Raw genomic sequence first — 16754 nt, forward strand, 5'->3', positions numbered from 1 at the left:
CAAGGTTTGTCCTCTTAATTTTGTCACCACACAAACTGCAAATATCCACTAAATGATTCAGAAATCATGCCTATCACATCTCAAATAATACAAACATTTAGGAAACCAGAAAAACAGATACCAATTTTATAGGCCCAGGACACAATGTAGACCAATCCCAAACACATTCATGGATAAATGAGAAGAATCCTTTCACTGGCATATGATTGATCAATAAAGACCCCAAACTATCCTACCCTCAGAAAACAAATGCTCAGCAAACATAAAAGAAGATCAAAGAACTTTCATGATTGCGGGTATCAGCATTCTGGAAAGGCTTTCCTCACGTCTGATTCGTAACCTCTCAAAGTTAACTAACGTTTGTGTTTTCATTGGTAATGTTAAGTGCAAAAAGTTGGTAATGATGAGGGGCGCCTGGGTGGTGCAGTCGGTTAAGTGTCCGACTTCAGCCAGGCCATGATCTCGCGGTCTGTGAGTTCGAGCCCCACGTCAGGCTCTGGGCTGATGGCTCGGAGCCTGGAGCCTGTTTCCGATTCTGTGTCTCCCTCTCTCTCTGACCCTCCCCCGTTCATGCTCTGTCTCTCTCTGTCCCAAAAATAAAATAAAAAACGTTGAAAAAAAAATTAAAAAAAAAAAAAAAAAAAGTTGGTAATGATGAAAGAAGCCAAAATACTTTAAACAAGTAATCCATGAGACCCTTGTTCCCACCCTTTACAAATCTGAATTTTCACAAATTGTATATCTACTCAAATGCTGAGGGATGTAATCAAGGAAAGTATATCAGTATATAACACTTGGCAGTAATAAATGAACTGCTGTCAGATTACACTTGCCAAAATCCAAAATCTTTAAATGCGCTACAATGAGTTTAGATTATAGCATTTCCTAATTCACCACCAAGAAAACAAGACCAATGACTAACATTGATACTGATAACAAGATCCTGAATCTTGGTAAAAGTCTAACCTAAGCAATCAAAATAGTTTGTATATAGGCTGAACTAAAGAAATTCGTCTAAATTCAAATCAAAACTTTGTTTTTTAGAGATTTTCTTCTTCCAGAAGTTACTGTAACAAAGAAAAAACCTCCCAGGAAATTTCTTACAAGCACTAGTTTTGCTTAATCTCAATACATGCCTTACATATATAACGAAGACAGTTAGGGTGCTGTTTTGTTGCTTACTTACCTGGGGATTTTTTATTTGATCTTGATTGCACCGAATGAGACTGTCGAGGCAGCAGAGGTGATGAAGGCAGAGACATTGAGACACCTTTGGCCAAGCTCACCCTGTAGGTGTCTTCTGCCACAGGAATGCTGCTCACAGACAAGTCACCACCATGGCCAGGGGGCAGGACTGGGGGAGAAGTCTCTGGACCAAAGTCACCTCCTGGAGTGAAGAGAAAAAACCATAAATTAGGTCATCTATTACAGGTAGATTAATTCCTAAGAACTACATCCTTAGAATATAATTCTCATATGTCACCTATGTATGTTGTTTTTTTAATGTTTTCTTTTCTTCTACCACTCATAACTTTTTCTATGTGAGAGAAAATTCAAGTTTCACCACTCAAGTATCAATGAACTCTGCCTCATACACCATTCTGGACCATATCAACTGGCCCAGTTTCGCTCCTAACAATGGGTCCAGAAAGCCATCAATCTCAGATTAGATTAAGACCAAGTATGAATGATTCACAAGAAGCTGTGATTTCAGATTTCAGCTGAAGTAGGGGAGGGAGGTTATTGGTCTTACCCAAGTATCTTAGAGTAGATTCGAACACCCAGATTCATTCCAGAACTCCGACTTCACTTCTCTCCAATAAAAGACTCCAAGAGAGGGTCTCTCTACTTCAACATTCCTCCCCAGCACTATATCTCTTCTCTCATTAGATCCACTCCATACTACCCATGGCACAGGGTCCACCCTCCTTCAATTCGACCAGCCCAACCCTTAGTCATGAGACTAGAAATATGGCTTACTGATGAAGCTGGTTCTTCTTGGTATTCAGCTTAAGAATAAACAAGCTTACTATTATGAAATCAGATATTCTAGGGTAAGCAGATCCAACAACAAAATACAGAGGATGCAATTACAATATAGAGAGTACAAAAGGAAGGGAGTATGGTGGTGAGGATTAGCCTCTCTGAAAAAGATACAGCTGGTCCTCAAGTATTCCGATAACAAGCTCTCCTCTTATTGTTCCTCCCCTACCCATTACTTCCCCCCCTCTAGTGTGTACTATGAAGCAACTGAGGACAGGTAAAGAGGGAAGGTAAATCATTACCCTGATGATTAAAACATCTACAAGCTCTAATTTATATACAGAACTGGAAAGATATAGAAAGTTTTCCATAAGCAAACTAGTCTCTCTGATAAATACTACCCAAATGGTCCTTATCAGGCCTTCCTGACTCTGAAAACTCAAGGCCTGGATTTGAATCAGAACTCAACTTGTGTAGATCTTTGTGCACAAGACTCAAAAGGGATGTGATCCAAACCATCAAGTTCAAATTGCATCGCTGTGCTTGTTTTTCATGTTAGGAGGCACGGTGAAATATGTAGTCACCCCCTCCACACACTGGGAGTTTGGGGGGTGGGGGTTAAAACTGGCAGACAGGCTCATGCTTGATCCTCAAAGGCAGCTCAAAACCAGTAGATCTGTGAACAGAAAAGCCGTGGGTCCCACAATGGATAAGTTGGCAACATCAGAAAGGTAATTTTAGTCACACCCGGGCCAGCTATGCTTGAAGGATTTTAACAAACTTGGACATTTAGTGATAAATCTTGAGTTTCCCAAGTGACTGGTATTTGAAGAAGAAAACAATTACCAGGAAACCTTCACCAGAATTTTCAAAAAAAGGAGCATTCACACAAATGTTCTGTCCCTGAGGGAAGGAAGCAAGAAGGAATTAGTGGAAATCTTTACATCCTAAATCTATGTGAACAGCGAAGTCACCCACTCTGGTCCTCCTATAACCCTCGTTCACCCTGCTTTATGATGTGTACCATGAGGTACCACCAATTCCCAGGACCCAGGAGCCACTCTTACACCACTGTGGATAAAGCCAGAAATCTTTCTGAAACCACTTGTCCTTGAGGTCTTGAGCCAGGACATGAAGTTTCCCAGGTGCCTCTCCTTTGACTATCTGTCAATGAAAGAGATCTTAAGGCAGAGCTGGGGGTATACTGCAATGCCAGTGCCCACTGGGGCTAAGTGCCTCCCCGACTAAGGAGATTTGAGAAGATAGAGGAAAAGAGAGCTGTTTTCTCCGGTCCTATATCTGGTGCTCATGACCAGTCCCCACCACCACATTGGTCTCATCTAGGGAATGCAAGCAGGTGCTATGCCTACAAGAACGGTGCCTGGTCACCTGACTCCTGGCTATTTGGCAACAAAACTAGGAGAGGTAGAACTTGGAAAGCGCTGAGGCCACAGCCCCAAGGGGTACATGCACAGGATGTGCAGGGGACCTTGAAGAGGTTGTCCATGTGGTTTGAAAAGAGCTGCATTGCCCTGTGGCTGGCGCTTACACCATCCCAATCACCAAGCTGGTAGTCCAATGTCTAGACTGGCCGGATAGGAGCAGGCACTGTGACAAGGTATGGTCTTCCCTACTCATACAGAAATATTTCTAACCTTTACAATAAACAAAACAAAACAAAACCCAAACCAGACTTCAAGTCCCTTAATTTGGATGGGGACACAATATTAGGGAGAAAGGCATCTAACAACACCAGAAATAAAAAATAAGCTCCTTACTGAGAAAGGGTTTATTTTCTTAAATACTTCATATTCTCCAATGATACAAACAAAAGAGGGGAGTTAAGGATAAAAGAAAATTAAAGGGTTTCCTAATTATAAAATGTGCCCATAAACTTTGTTTATATCAAGCAAAGCAAATATTTTCATTAACTCCAAGTATGGTGGGGATGAGTTTCCAAAGCAGGCTGTAACCATGAGGACCTTCAGCCTTCTGAGCAGCTGCACTCTGACACTCTGGTTTTATGTGGTCTGCAATAAAAAGGGACTCGGAGATGGGGCTCGGGAAGGAAGGGTTTCTATTTCAGGATTACTTGAACATCTTACTATATTATCATTCCCAAACATTTTCTGTTGGTTTGTCCTTCAGACACAAAGACCCCTAACTTCCAGTTTCCTTTTATTAGAAAGGCACAAAGCAGGAAGAGAAATTTTATGTATGAACAGGCAGCATGAAACAAGTGGGGTGATTCAGCAGCTTAGAAGCTGGAGGCAGCATTCCGGAGCCTGGTGCTTTAACTACATGTAGGCAAAGGGGTTCAGGTCAAAGTAAATCCGAGAGCATCACAAGGATGCAGACAACGCCAGGGGCAGAAAGTGAAAATCTCCTAAGGGTATCCACAAGAATTATACAATACTGGTTCTGGGCAACAGGACACCAGAAATTCTCTGGTTGATTTAACATTCCACAGCAGATGCTTAAAGAGGTTTTAAGAGGAATTAAAAACATTTCACTGCAATAACCAGCACTGTGGACACATTTCCTTTAGCTCCAAATAGTTGGTGTCCTTTGAACTGTGACCTATTTTATTCCCACCTCAATTAAGTGATAAGATACACTTTGATCACCATTCCTGCTACTCCAGAAATGCCAGGCTAGGTAGGATGACCATGTTATCAACCACCAATGATCTATCAGGTCCCCTCCTGTTCCACTGGCAGGTGTTTCCCATGAAACATTCATACACCACAGATACATGCATCCACCCCACCATGCTTTTAATCTCGGAGAGTATCTAATTCAATCACATTGTTTCACAGACAGAAAACAATGGGACATAGGGGTTGAAATTGACGAGCAGGGGTCAAACACCTAGAATGACCTTCTCTCCCAATTCCTAAAACTGGCCAGCTCAGGCTCTAACACACTACCCCACACGTCTGAGGGGTGCCCAGATGGCTCAGTCGGCTGAGCACCTGACTTCGGTTCAGGTCATAATCTCACAATTGTGAGTTTGAGCCCCATGTTGGGCTCTGTGCTGACAGCTCAGAGCCTGGAGTCTGCTTTGGATTCTGTCCCCCTCTCTCTCTGCCCTTCGCCTGCTCTTGCTTGGTCTCTCTCTCAAAAATAAACAAACAAAGAAGAAAAAAGACCTGTACTTTGAAAAAAAAAAATGGAGGTACCCAAAACAGACATATTTTTAAGTAACAAGTCTGTAAAGGGTCAGCACAGTTTTGCTTTTAAAGTTTAGGCTTTGCAGGTCACATACAGCCTCCATCACACGCATGCACACACACACGCACCACAAACCCACACATACTTTTAAAATCACCACTTCTTTGAATTCCAAAAATAAAAGACCATAAATGGCATGGGGGCATAAGGTTCTTCCCATTTGTAATACATATAACTAAATATGTACATACGCACATATGTATGACACAAAGGAACTATAAGTCCCAGTCATAGTTTGCCAAGATAATAGAATTATCAAAGGGGATAAAGCCATCCAATAAGGCATTTTAAATTGGCAGAAATGGCTTTTGATAACACTTCTTTATTTAAAATTTTTTTTCTACTGTTATAGACTGTGAAAAGGGATTTAAGTTCATAATGGAAGAAAATGCAAATCTGGGAGATGATGAATGTTTAAAGGTGTCTATGCAGAATGGCAATGTCCAACATTACAGATTAAAGTAAATGGAGTGCAGGATTAGAGAAGGCTTAAAAAACGAGGGCAAAGAAGCCAGGGAGATGAAAGCAAAATCGCATTTCAGAAAGAGCAGACCTGAGAAAGGCAAGGGTGAGCTCAAACATTCAGGTAAATAGGTCTGCAGATGCAGGAAATAAGATTTCCATTTATTGTGCCATTGAAATCACTAGGTGGGGGGGTGGGGAGGGTCAGGTGGAGGGGGGAGGGTGGAAGCTCAGAATAGAAAGAAAGAATGTTCTGTTTATCCAGTTCCAGAAAACGGGACTTGTGCAGTACATTTAACTAGGGCATTAAATGTGTTAGGGCATCTTTTGTGCAGTCCCCGCCTGGGAGTGCATTAATGTTTCTTAAACATATTTTCCATCATAAGGTTTTATAACCACATAACTCATATATATTTACAGAAACCTAGAAAATTGGAAGATTTCCTCCCACAAGATCCAAGTATCATTTTGGGAGCCTTTGGAAGGCTCCCTCTGCAACCGAAAGCATTTTAAACTGTTTTATGTCTTATAGGATCTCCCCAAGTAACCAGCCAAAGCTACTGATTGTTAATGTACATTTTCAAAAAGAGAGTCAAGATAAATGTATCCAAGAAAGCAATTTTCCAGAACATTATTCACAGAGTCGTGACTAAGACTCAAACAATACTGTTAGGAGGCAACAAAGCAGCTAACTTCCACCCCCACTCCCCAGTACAGAAAAACCTGGTCAACAGGACAAGTTTATCCTTTTGTCTTCAAAAATCCACGAAGCAGATTCTACATGGAGATCAGTAAATACTATCCTCACAGTTTTATTCTCAATACTCAGTGGTTACAGAACCAGACATACTTTACCCTGACACAGACGATGAGGAAAGAGACTGGCATTTCCTCTCTTATTGTCAAAATTCTCCTTTAAGGCAGGTCCACCAGGCAAGAGTTTCTAAGCTTAAAGAATACAAGACCTCAGAAAAATTCCACCCCCAAGCCCTAGAGGGGTGTATTTCAACACAGTAAGTGCCTTCTTTGACGTACTATGTGTTAGGACAGGGTTCGTTGGAGACACTTTATACCCATTATCTCATATCCTCACAACGACCTCATGAAGTGGGTGTTGTTTTTAATACTCCTCTGACAAGGAGTCTACCACACAGAAAGTACCCAGCATCTCGCCCAAGGACACCGACCAATGGCAGGGCTGACTCTGAATCCAGGCAGTCCAGTCCAGAATCTATTCCACTACCCTGAAAAAAGGGTACTGAGCTATGCCTTTCAACATTACGTCATTTTGAATACTTAATAGGGAATGCCAAAAATAGTATATGTAGGTCTATGCACAGTACCAGGCCACTGTGAAAAGAAACCTGTTCCCTCATCTATTTTCACTTTTCGTGCAGGCTGGTTAATTAGCTCCACAGCACTCCTGGACCATTCCATTTGGGAGGCACCCGGGCTCAGATCATTAATTTTCTTTCAGTCAGTCACACCTTATGCTGTCACCACGCAAGCAAAGTGGATCTGAGTTAGATGTTTAGTAACCAAGCACCTTAAATAGTTTCTTCTCCTTTCCCTTTGCACTGTAAATTCATTTAACTCTTGCAGCATTTGGCCCTGCTCTCTCTGCCCAGGGTGGATGTGCTGAGTGTCATTCTCGCCTCATCGAACCAAGAATGTGGCCACTCTATCCGGCCCAGAGGAAGAAGAAAGCAGTGGGCTGGCTGTGGTCAAAGCAGCCTGGTAGGATTCATCCTCAATCTACATGGAATCCGTTATTCTGTATTTCCTTGTCAGGTACACTCAGTACTCGGGTCCCTGAGTCCACTGGGCCTGCTGCTCCTGCACACGACTAAAGCTGTAGTGCCCAATCCCTGCACACAGGGAAACCTGAGCCCTTCCCAGCGAGGCTGTTGTAACTAGTCTGGGGTATGGTTCAGGCACTGACAGGTCTCCCCCAAGTGATTCTCAGGTGCAGCCAGGATTGAGAACCACTGAGGCAGGAAGGTGGTCAAAGAGATCCAAAATGTTTATGCTCCTATTCCAAGACAGAGGTGGGAGAGATGAAAAGGGAAAGAAATTGGAGAACACCATACAGATGATTGTAACACAATGTACATTCCTTGAGTGTGTGTGTGTATGTGTATATGTGTGCCTATCTGTATACACATCTATATATACACTATAAACTTATGTATATAAATCTGTGTAAACATACACAGTTGTACATGTGTGGGGTCTCTAGAAGGACACACAGGAACCAGCAGCAGTGGCCGACTCTGGGAAAGGGAAATGACCAGTTGGGAGCATGGATGAGAGGTGTATACTTTTATATGGTTTACATTTTATGTGCATATGTTTCCTGTAAATATTTTATATTTGCATCCCCTAGAATTGAGCCTTGTATGGACATGAAGATCTTAAGTCTAAATGGGCCACCCACCATGGCCTGACCTGGCAAGTGGATGAAATGAAGATCTGTTCCACAAAGATCATCCAAAGTGACCGTGTTTGGGGCTGACCACTAGAGGAGCTTATGTTCTACTGACCGAAGTGGACGCGGTACAGGACCCTGCTCTGAAGAAGGTCAGATTCTCGGTAGCACAGAACACACGTGCTCCCATCATCGATGGGCTCTGTGTAGGCACACATTTCATTTCTTTTCTGCCCACCCTGCATTCCGGCTCTCTTCCAGGTCCTGGGCATCTCTGCTGCTGGTGGTGGAGTGTGTGTGGTGGTTGCAGCACACACAGGATAATCCAGAGGTCTGCCAGGAAGAGGGCAGGAAGAGAGACAGGCTTGGCAGGGGGGTAGAGGGGATGGGGAGGAAGCAGAGGCTGAAAGGGCTAGGAATGAAACAGGCAGGACCAAGGACTATGGAAGTACAAGGAAGAGGGGGGACAGCCCATAGTACAGGGGGTGGGGTGATGGTAGGCTAAAGGTGGTAATTCCTGTTTCACTTAAAACATCTCCCAAGACCCTGATAAAATACTTGTAACTACAAAGTAAGAGGCAAGCTCATAAATGCAAAAAGCATATGGAAAGATAAGGGAGTGTCAGAAAAGGAAAGAACTTCCAATAATGTAAGGATAGTAACAGGGCATCTTTTGTTGTTATTGAAACAACCAGGGGCCTAAGCACACTTAGTCCACCAGGTCAGAGAGCTATCCAGGCCCTTTCCTGGGCATCTGCTCCTGTCTTTCCCCCACACCTACCAACAGGAACCAACAGATCAATCCATGTAGGTAAAACAGGGCTGACTAGGGGCACCCGAGTAGCTCCGTTGGTTAGGAGTCTGACTTTGGCTCAGGTCATGATCTCACCGTTCATGAGTTTGAGTCCTGCGTCGGGCTATGTGCTGACAGCTCAGAGCCTGGAGCCTGCTTCATATTCTGTGTGTGTCTCTCTCTGCCCCTCCCCAGTTCGTACTCTATGTCTCTCTCTTTCTCAAAAACAAAACAAACAAATCAAAATCAACAACAACAACAACAAAAAAAAACAGGGCTGACTATACCTTTTCTCTTTGATGAAAAGCCTCCCCTACAAACACCCCCAAAATAATAAATGATAGCAGAATGAGCAAACATATAGCTTATGAGAGAAAGGAAAAGAGTATCTTCTTGAACACTCAAAAAAAAAAAAAAAAAAGACAGAGAAAAAAAATTCAGTGAATTGCATGGCACCCTCAGTAGAATACAGGATAATATGGCCTCTATACCCTTCATATGCTGTGTTATTTTGATTATTTTATCTATACACTAGATTCACACTAAAAATAAGGGAAGACAAGCAAGGAAATTTAAAAAGCAGTAACCAGATTTCGATCCACATTTCAGGCATAAAGAATAAAATTAACACTATAGAAAATCCACTCGGTGATAAAGAACAAGCTTGAGGAAGTCTCCCCAGAATCAGAGGAGAAGGGCAAACATTTTAATGATGTGAGTAAAGATTATAGATATGAAAAACAAAAGGTGTTTTTGAGATGAAATGAGGACATGATATTTTAAAAACTAAAAACAAACAAATCTTGGGGCACCTGGGTGGCTCAGTGAGTTAAGCATCCAACTCTTAATTTCAGCTCAGCTCATGAGCTCACAGTTTGTGAGTTCGAGCCCTACACGGGGTTTCATGCTGCTAGTACAGAACCTGCTTGGGCTTCTCTCTCCCTCTCTCTGCCCCTCTCTGCTCATGTGTTCTCTCTTTCTCTTTCTCAAAATAAATAAATACACTTTAGAAAAAAAGGAAACAAACCCAACAGGGTACCTGGCAGGCTCAGTCAGTTAAGCATCTGACTTTGGCTCAGGTCATGATTTCATAGTTCTTGAGTTCAAGCCCTGCATAGGGCTTTCTGTTGTCAGGACAGAGACGGCTTCAAATCCTCTGTCCCCCTCTCTCTCCGCCCCTCCCCTGCTTGTGTGCACACACACACGCTCTCTCTTTCTCTCTCAAAAATAAACAAACATTTAAAAAATATCTTTTCTGAATTAAAGTATGCAGATAAAAAGAACCCACCATACCCCAGGTTGTTTCCCTGAAGGGACTGCACCTTGACTCACCTTGGCAAAACTAAGCTGATAATTTTTTCTTTATCACAAATATCCAGGTAAGGATATAGGAAAAAAAAAAAAGAAAGAAAGAAAGAAAGAAAGAAAGAAAGAAAGAAAGAAAGAAAAGGAAAAAGTAAAAAAAAAAAAAAAAAAAAAAAAAAAAGTTTAATGGGCTACAAAACCACAGAGACTTTCAAAGGAACCAGAACCCAACTCCCCTCAGACTGCTTATCTTAGTTTCTCAGGCTGCTGTAACAGAGTACCATAAACTGGGTAGCTTAAACAGAAATTGAAGGCTTCAAGTCTACAATTTAAGGGTGTTGGGCAGAGCCAGGCTCTCTCTGAATGCTCTAGGGGAGAATCTAGTCCAAGCCTTTCTTGGTTTCCGGTGTTGCTTGTTATCTTTAGCTTATAGACACATCAATCTCTGCCTGTGTCATCACATGGCCTCCTCCCCTATGTCTGTGCTTCTTTTCTTCTAAGGACAGTCATAGTAAATTAGGGCCTACCCTAGTCCTATATAATCTCATTTTACCTCAATTATGTCTACAAAGACCCTACTTCCAAATAAGGTCACCTTCACAGGTATTGAGGGTTAGAACCTCAACATCTTTTGGCGGGGACAGAATTCAACCCACAACACTTCTCCTCTCCAACCAATACCAAAAAAACAGAAGTCAAAAGCAACACCCACAGAATTTGAGGGAGGGAATAGCAAGACCAAACCTTATAAAACTATACCAAGTTTTCCATTAAGTACAGTATCAACCAGAAAAAAAAAATTATCAGAAACTCAAAGGCTCAGAAAATGCCCAGCCCATTTATCCTTCTTAAGAAAAAAAGTTACTTAAGAACCAAAATTAACTACTCAATACTGAGGACATCATCATTAAAAAAAAAAAAAAAAAAAAAAAAAGACAAGACAAGACAAGAAAAAAGGAAAGAAAAGAAAAGAAAAGAAAAGAAAAGAAAAGAAAAGAAAAGAAAAAAAGGCAATAAACTCTAGCCCAAGCCCAGCCTCCAAACACCTCATTCAGCTGTCTCCCTCTTCTGCTTCCAGTCCCTGCTCATTCAGGAAATGTGGTTTTTGAACCATATCCTTCACCCCTTAGTGCAGAAACAATCTCTTACCTTATCTGGCAAGCTCTTAGAACAATAATGCCCTGTGCCAGAACTTGCTAACAATGGCTAACATTTTTTGCATGGTTGTGACACTGGGCAGAGAGAGCTCTCCCACACCACCGCCCCACCATTTCCTAAACAAGCAGAGGAGTGCAGAACACCACAACAACCATTTTCATTGCCAAGGAACTGAAATTACGAAAAAGAAAGATTTGAGTTTACCATATGATCAACTTTTTAAAAAAAAAAAACAAAGGGAGCAACATTTAAGCCAGTATACACAATTTTGTATATGCTGTATACCAATGGGAAAAGAATATGCACAACCAAAAGCCAGAAAAAGGTTTGATAAAATGTTGATGGTTATTCTTAAGGGGGTGGAAGCAGCAATGGTTTTTCCCTTTTACATTTCTCGTTTGACATATCTTCTGACATTTTTATAATGAGAATGTTTTATAAGAAAACACACTTGGGGCTCCTGGGTGGCTCAGTCAATGGACTATCTGACTTCAGCCCAGGTCATGATCTCACGGTCTGCGGGTTCGAGCCCCACATCAGGCTCTGTGCTGACAGCTTGGAGTCTGTGGAGCCTGCTTCAGATTCTGTGTCTCCCTCTCTCTCTGCCCTGCCCTATGCTCTCTCTCTCTCAAAAATAAACATTAAGGGGCGCCTGGGTGGCGCAGTCGGTTAAGCGTCCGACTTCAGCCAGGTCACGATCTCGCGGTCCGTGAGTTCGAGCCCCGCGTCAGGCTCTGGGCTGATGGCTCGGAGCCTGGAGCCTGTTTCCGATTCTGTGTCTCCCTCTCTCTCTGCCCCTCCCCCGTTCATGCTCTGTCTCTCTCTGTCCCAAAAATAAATAAAAAACGTTGAAAAAAAAATTTAAAAAAAAAAAAAATAAATAAACATTAAAAAAGATTTTTTAAAAAAAGAAAACACAATTTATTTTCCATCAAACATTTATTTGAAACATAAATTTGTACCTATCTCTTTCTACTTCTGGAGGTTTCCCAGTAAGCCCCTGCTGGATACCTGCCAAGTTATTGCTCTTATGAATACCCTTCCCCAGGAACAGAGACTCACTTTTCCCTTATCTATGCACCTCCAACTATGCCTACTCAACCACCTGGCTCAGACTTGCCCTTGTCCATGGAGCTTAAACTGTCTATGGTCCTCTTTTCCCCAAGTCTTACAGACATCAAAAAGTCTTCCTTATTGGTTGATCTCACAGGGAAGGTCTGTTCTGGCTGTATTCTATGGTCATTGTGCAGTCCAAGATCCAGTTCCTTGTTCTATATACTTCGAAGTACTTAATAGAACCTCACTGCCCCAGCTCTGTCTACACTCTGATTTCTCTGCTTACAACTTCCAATCTCCAACCAAACTTCTCTTAACATTAAACTTTCTCAAAAACAATATCCTGAATATGACTTCTTATAACATAGAAAACTCCACTTTTTCTGTAGGTCTTGAGTGTGATGTGAGGAAGAATGACAGTAGGATCACTGTGCTGCATGTCTCACATCTATGTGAATGGTGCCTTGGAACTGCAAGGAGGCAGCCCTGAGGACTGCAGCTACCCATTGAATATCCAACTCCTCAAGCTATTCTCCATCCCAATTACATGCTTAGCCCCACTATGACTGCTGGAGCTCACTTACCCTGGAATTTCACATTGCAGGAAGTACCCAAGTAACACATCAGGATTTACAGAGAGTTCTCTGCTCTAACTAGATATACATGTTCATCAAATGTAACTGTCCTAATAATAATGAGGGTGATTAAGTTAGCAGTAAAGGCCTTACTTTGTGTACCAGACATCTTGCTAAGCACTGTATACACATTAGCTTATTTATTCATCCTATTCCATTTGGTGGCATTGCTCCTGGGCTATAGCTGAGAAAACTATTGCTTAGGGAGCCTACTAAGTGAGCTACCTAGGGCCCCACAGCCTGTAAGTGGTACATGTGGATTTGAACCCAGGCAGTCTGACCCACAGAGTTCTGCATCATGGCTTTACACTGGCCTGCTTCTGTGTACACCATGGATCTCCTAGCCAAGGTGTGTACCAAGCATGGAATGCTTTTCAGTGCTTAAGAAATTCTGACTGTCATCCACAGATAATTTAGCAAGTCATGTTTCCCTGAACGATAATCACCAGGAACATTCTGTCATATTGGACACGATGACATTTTGGGGGTGGAAAAGTAAGTGGAGGGAAAAAGACTTTTAGAACAATACCATAACCAGCACACCACCCCCTCACTGACTACTCAAATCCAAACCCTGGCAGGCCCATCAGCAATACTCCTGCCAACAGGCCTTGTTACAAGAGAAAGGAAGGAGAAGAGGGAGCTGCCACCATTTATCTCATTTCAACTCCTTACAAGGAAAACGGGATCTATAAACATTTGGGGGGAAATGCCTCCAAGTTTCTAGGCAGCCCTGAAAGTTTCTTCCCTACAAAAACACGTTAAAAATGCAATGTAACCAATTCAGCACACATCCTAGAAAAAAGCAGACTAAATCAATTGTGTACATGTGGCTGTTTAACAAGATCCTTTTCAGGCCTGTACTGCAGGGCAGGGAGTGGGAGAATGAGAAGACATTTTCTGCATCTGTTATTTTATTTGCTATATTCCTGCTTCACCAGCACCACCAGCACCACAAATTGGGGCAGGGGAGGGGGGGTGTTGGGGGGGGGGGGGGGAGCATCACTCAGTTTTGGAAAAAAAGCAGCCTCAATGACATGTCTGGTACAATATCTTAGCAACAATGTCAATATTGTCTCACCACAGCTAACCATATTCACATTCCACTCTAATCATGATTTCTCGACTATAAAATGGAATGTGAGCTACTCCATTCATTCTCTGAGCACTGCACTGGGAAACACAGCCCTCTAACAACTTCCATTAAGCTGCATGTAAATTAAATATCAAAATTACATTCAATAGCTATTACTTCCTGTGTATGTAACTTCGAAGCATGAGAATAAGCAAATATTGATGAGGCATCGACATAAACACAAGACCCAAATAAAATATAACTAACAAATTAATTTGATGAAATCCTGTCCCTGGTTATTTCTGGAATGGAACCCTTATCACTCACCTGCTTGTAGACCTGTATTTCCAATTCATCTTTAGAGAGCTGCCAAGAATGGGGTTGATTAGATAATGGGGAAGTTCCTTCTCCCAAGACTTTTCAAAGTCATACACACACACACACACACACACACACACACACACACACACACACACTTCTGCCATGGCTGGCTGGGGGTGGCCCTGCACAGACTCAGAAACAAACAGCATCCTAGTGGCTCTCAAACCTGGCTAACCATTCAAAAGCCATTATAGGGGCACCTGGGTGGCTCAGTCAATTAAGCATCTGACTCTTGATTTCAGCTCAGGTCATGATCTCATGATTCATGGGATCAGGCCCCACGTCGGGCTCTGTGCTGACAGCGTGGAGTCTGCTTGAGGTTCTCTCTGCCCTTCCCCACTCACACACATGTGCACACACACTCTCTCTCAAAATAAATAAATAAACTTAAAAAAATTACAAATACAGATGCTCGGGTCCCACCACTGAGGAGTGATTCAATACGCAGGATGGGAATTTAACTCACAAATCCCTCCAGTGAATCAGCCACATTTGGCAATTAATGCACTAGACAATTATACTAGAGCACACTCTAATAAAGGCAAGGTGAACACCAAATCATGCAGGCACTACACCTTTGAGTGCACACACATCTTCTCTTGGCAGATAAAGACGCTTCTGGTGGCGGGTCCTTGTGTTTGGGGCTCAAATCCTTTCCCCCTTCCCTGTCCTAGCCAGCACATGCCATCTCAGACTATTTACAGCAACTGCCCCCACAGCACTTCGCTAAGGCCAGGCCCATCACCACGGCTCTCCTCCATCTGCACCAGATGAAACGGCCAGGGCTGTGTCTGCCACACAGGCAAAGAAATAAAAATATCCAAGAGGCTGCCACTTATTAAATGCTAAAGGAGGAGATTAAGGGGTGGGGGGAAAAAAGAACCAGAATGATACAGAAAGTACCATCAATTACAATAAGAGCAAGCCTAAAATGCTCACTATGGTCCAGGCACTGTTCTAAGCCCTTTAACTCACTGGATCATCAGAAAAACCAACACCCCTAGAAGACAGATACTGTTATCTCCATTTTGCAGATTTTAAAACGGAACTGAACTTAGGCAACCTGGCTATACTAAAGAGAACATAGCCTTTGGAGACAAACTGGGTTCGAATCTTGGCTCTGCCACTTAGTAACTGCACAGTCTTAAATCAGCTCTTTAAGCTCTACTTAATACCCCATCCATGATATGGCATAACTGTTTATAAGCATTTAGCAGACTGTCTGATACATAATAAGTACTCAAAGAGCAACTTTTATCAGTGCCACCATATCCTCTCCCAGGGGATTCACTTCCTAGTTTCTTTAATATATTTGAGGAAGAAAAAGAGGTATTGCACCCCTCCCTCACAACACTTGGGTATCAAAAACTCCTGATATAAGTTTAAATATTCATATGAGTGTATTTTATTTTCTCACTTAATGGGCATTTCCCCCAAACCAAGAATACCATGTGGTTAAAAACAAAACAAATTCCCCACATCACCAATATTACTGTGCCAGAAGTTAAAACAAACAAAACAAAACTACACAGCTTCATTTGACCTTTACAATTAGTATAAGACAGACGATTACCTTCATTTTACAGGCAAGGAAACAGAGCTTCAGAAAAGTGAAACACTTGTTCACTGAGAGCTAGTAGCTACAATAAACCAGAACTCCAAGTTTCCTGAAGCCAAAGCAGCAGAGCGTTGTTCTTCTTGGAGACGCCGCTTCCACAAAGCACAAGGGATTTGAAGTATGGTTTGCGGAGTCCAATAACCATGGAAACCATTTAATGGATAAAGGGGGAAAAACTCGAGAACCTCTAATCTTAACAATCTTAGAGCTAAGGATGTAGCTTTAAAAGGTTTAATCAGATTAGCGCATCAAAACTCTCACACAAAGCAGGGAAAGAGAGAGAGCTGACCTCCCTGAAATAATGATGTGTAACCTCTCAGTCAGTTTTCAACACTGAACTTACAGAATTAAAACAAAAGCCTTCACTTAATCCTACCAAAAACGAAGGATGACTTGTATGAATCCTTTTAGGGTTTATAGTTCAAAATTAAACAGGACACGTGTGACTTGCTTAGAACTCCAGCTGGTAAACAATTAATGGTTCACCACTTACCAAATTTTAAAACAAATTTAAAACAGTGAACCCAACAGAAAAATAGGTAAACATACAGGCAAGAGAGAAAAAAACTTAAATCTTTATGACAAATACTCATATAACATATACTATATGTCAAGCACGGATTTAA

General features: G+C 42.1%; 1 protein-coding gene across 12 annotated transcripts in view; it reads right to left on the reverse strand.

Moving 5' to 3' along the window:
• Window positions 1-16754, reverse strand: part of TANC1 (tetratricopeptide repeat, ankyrin repeat and coiled-coil containing 1) — a 239983-nt gene that overhangs the window by 130457 nt on the left and 92772 nt on the right. For all 12 annotated transcript variants that reach the window (XM_078451240.2, XM_078451248.2, XM_078451245.2 and 9 more), the window contains one exon: window positions 1187-1387. In XM_078451240.2, coding sequence (XP_078307366.2) covers window positions 1187-1387 — 201 coding nt within the window. The remainder of the gene's footprint in view (window positions 1-1186; window positions 1388-16754) is intronic.

Source organism: Panthera onca, chromosome C1, assembly GCF_046562875.1.
Source record: "Panthera onca isolate mPanOnc1 chromosome C1, mPanOnc1 haplotype 2, whole genome shotgun sequence".
Lineage (NCBI taxonomy): Eukaryota > Metazoa > Chordata > Mammalia > Carnivora > Felidae > Panthera > Panthera onca.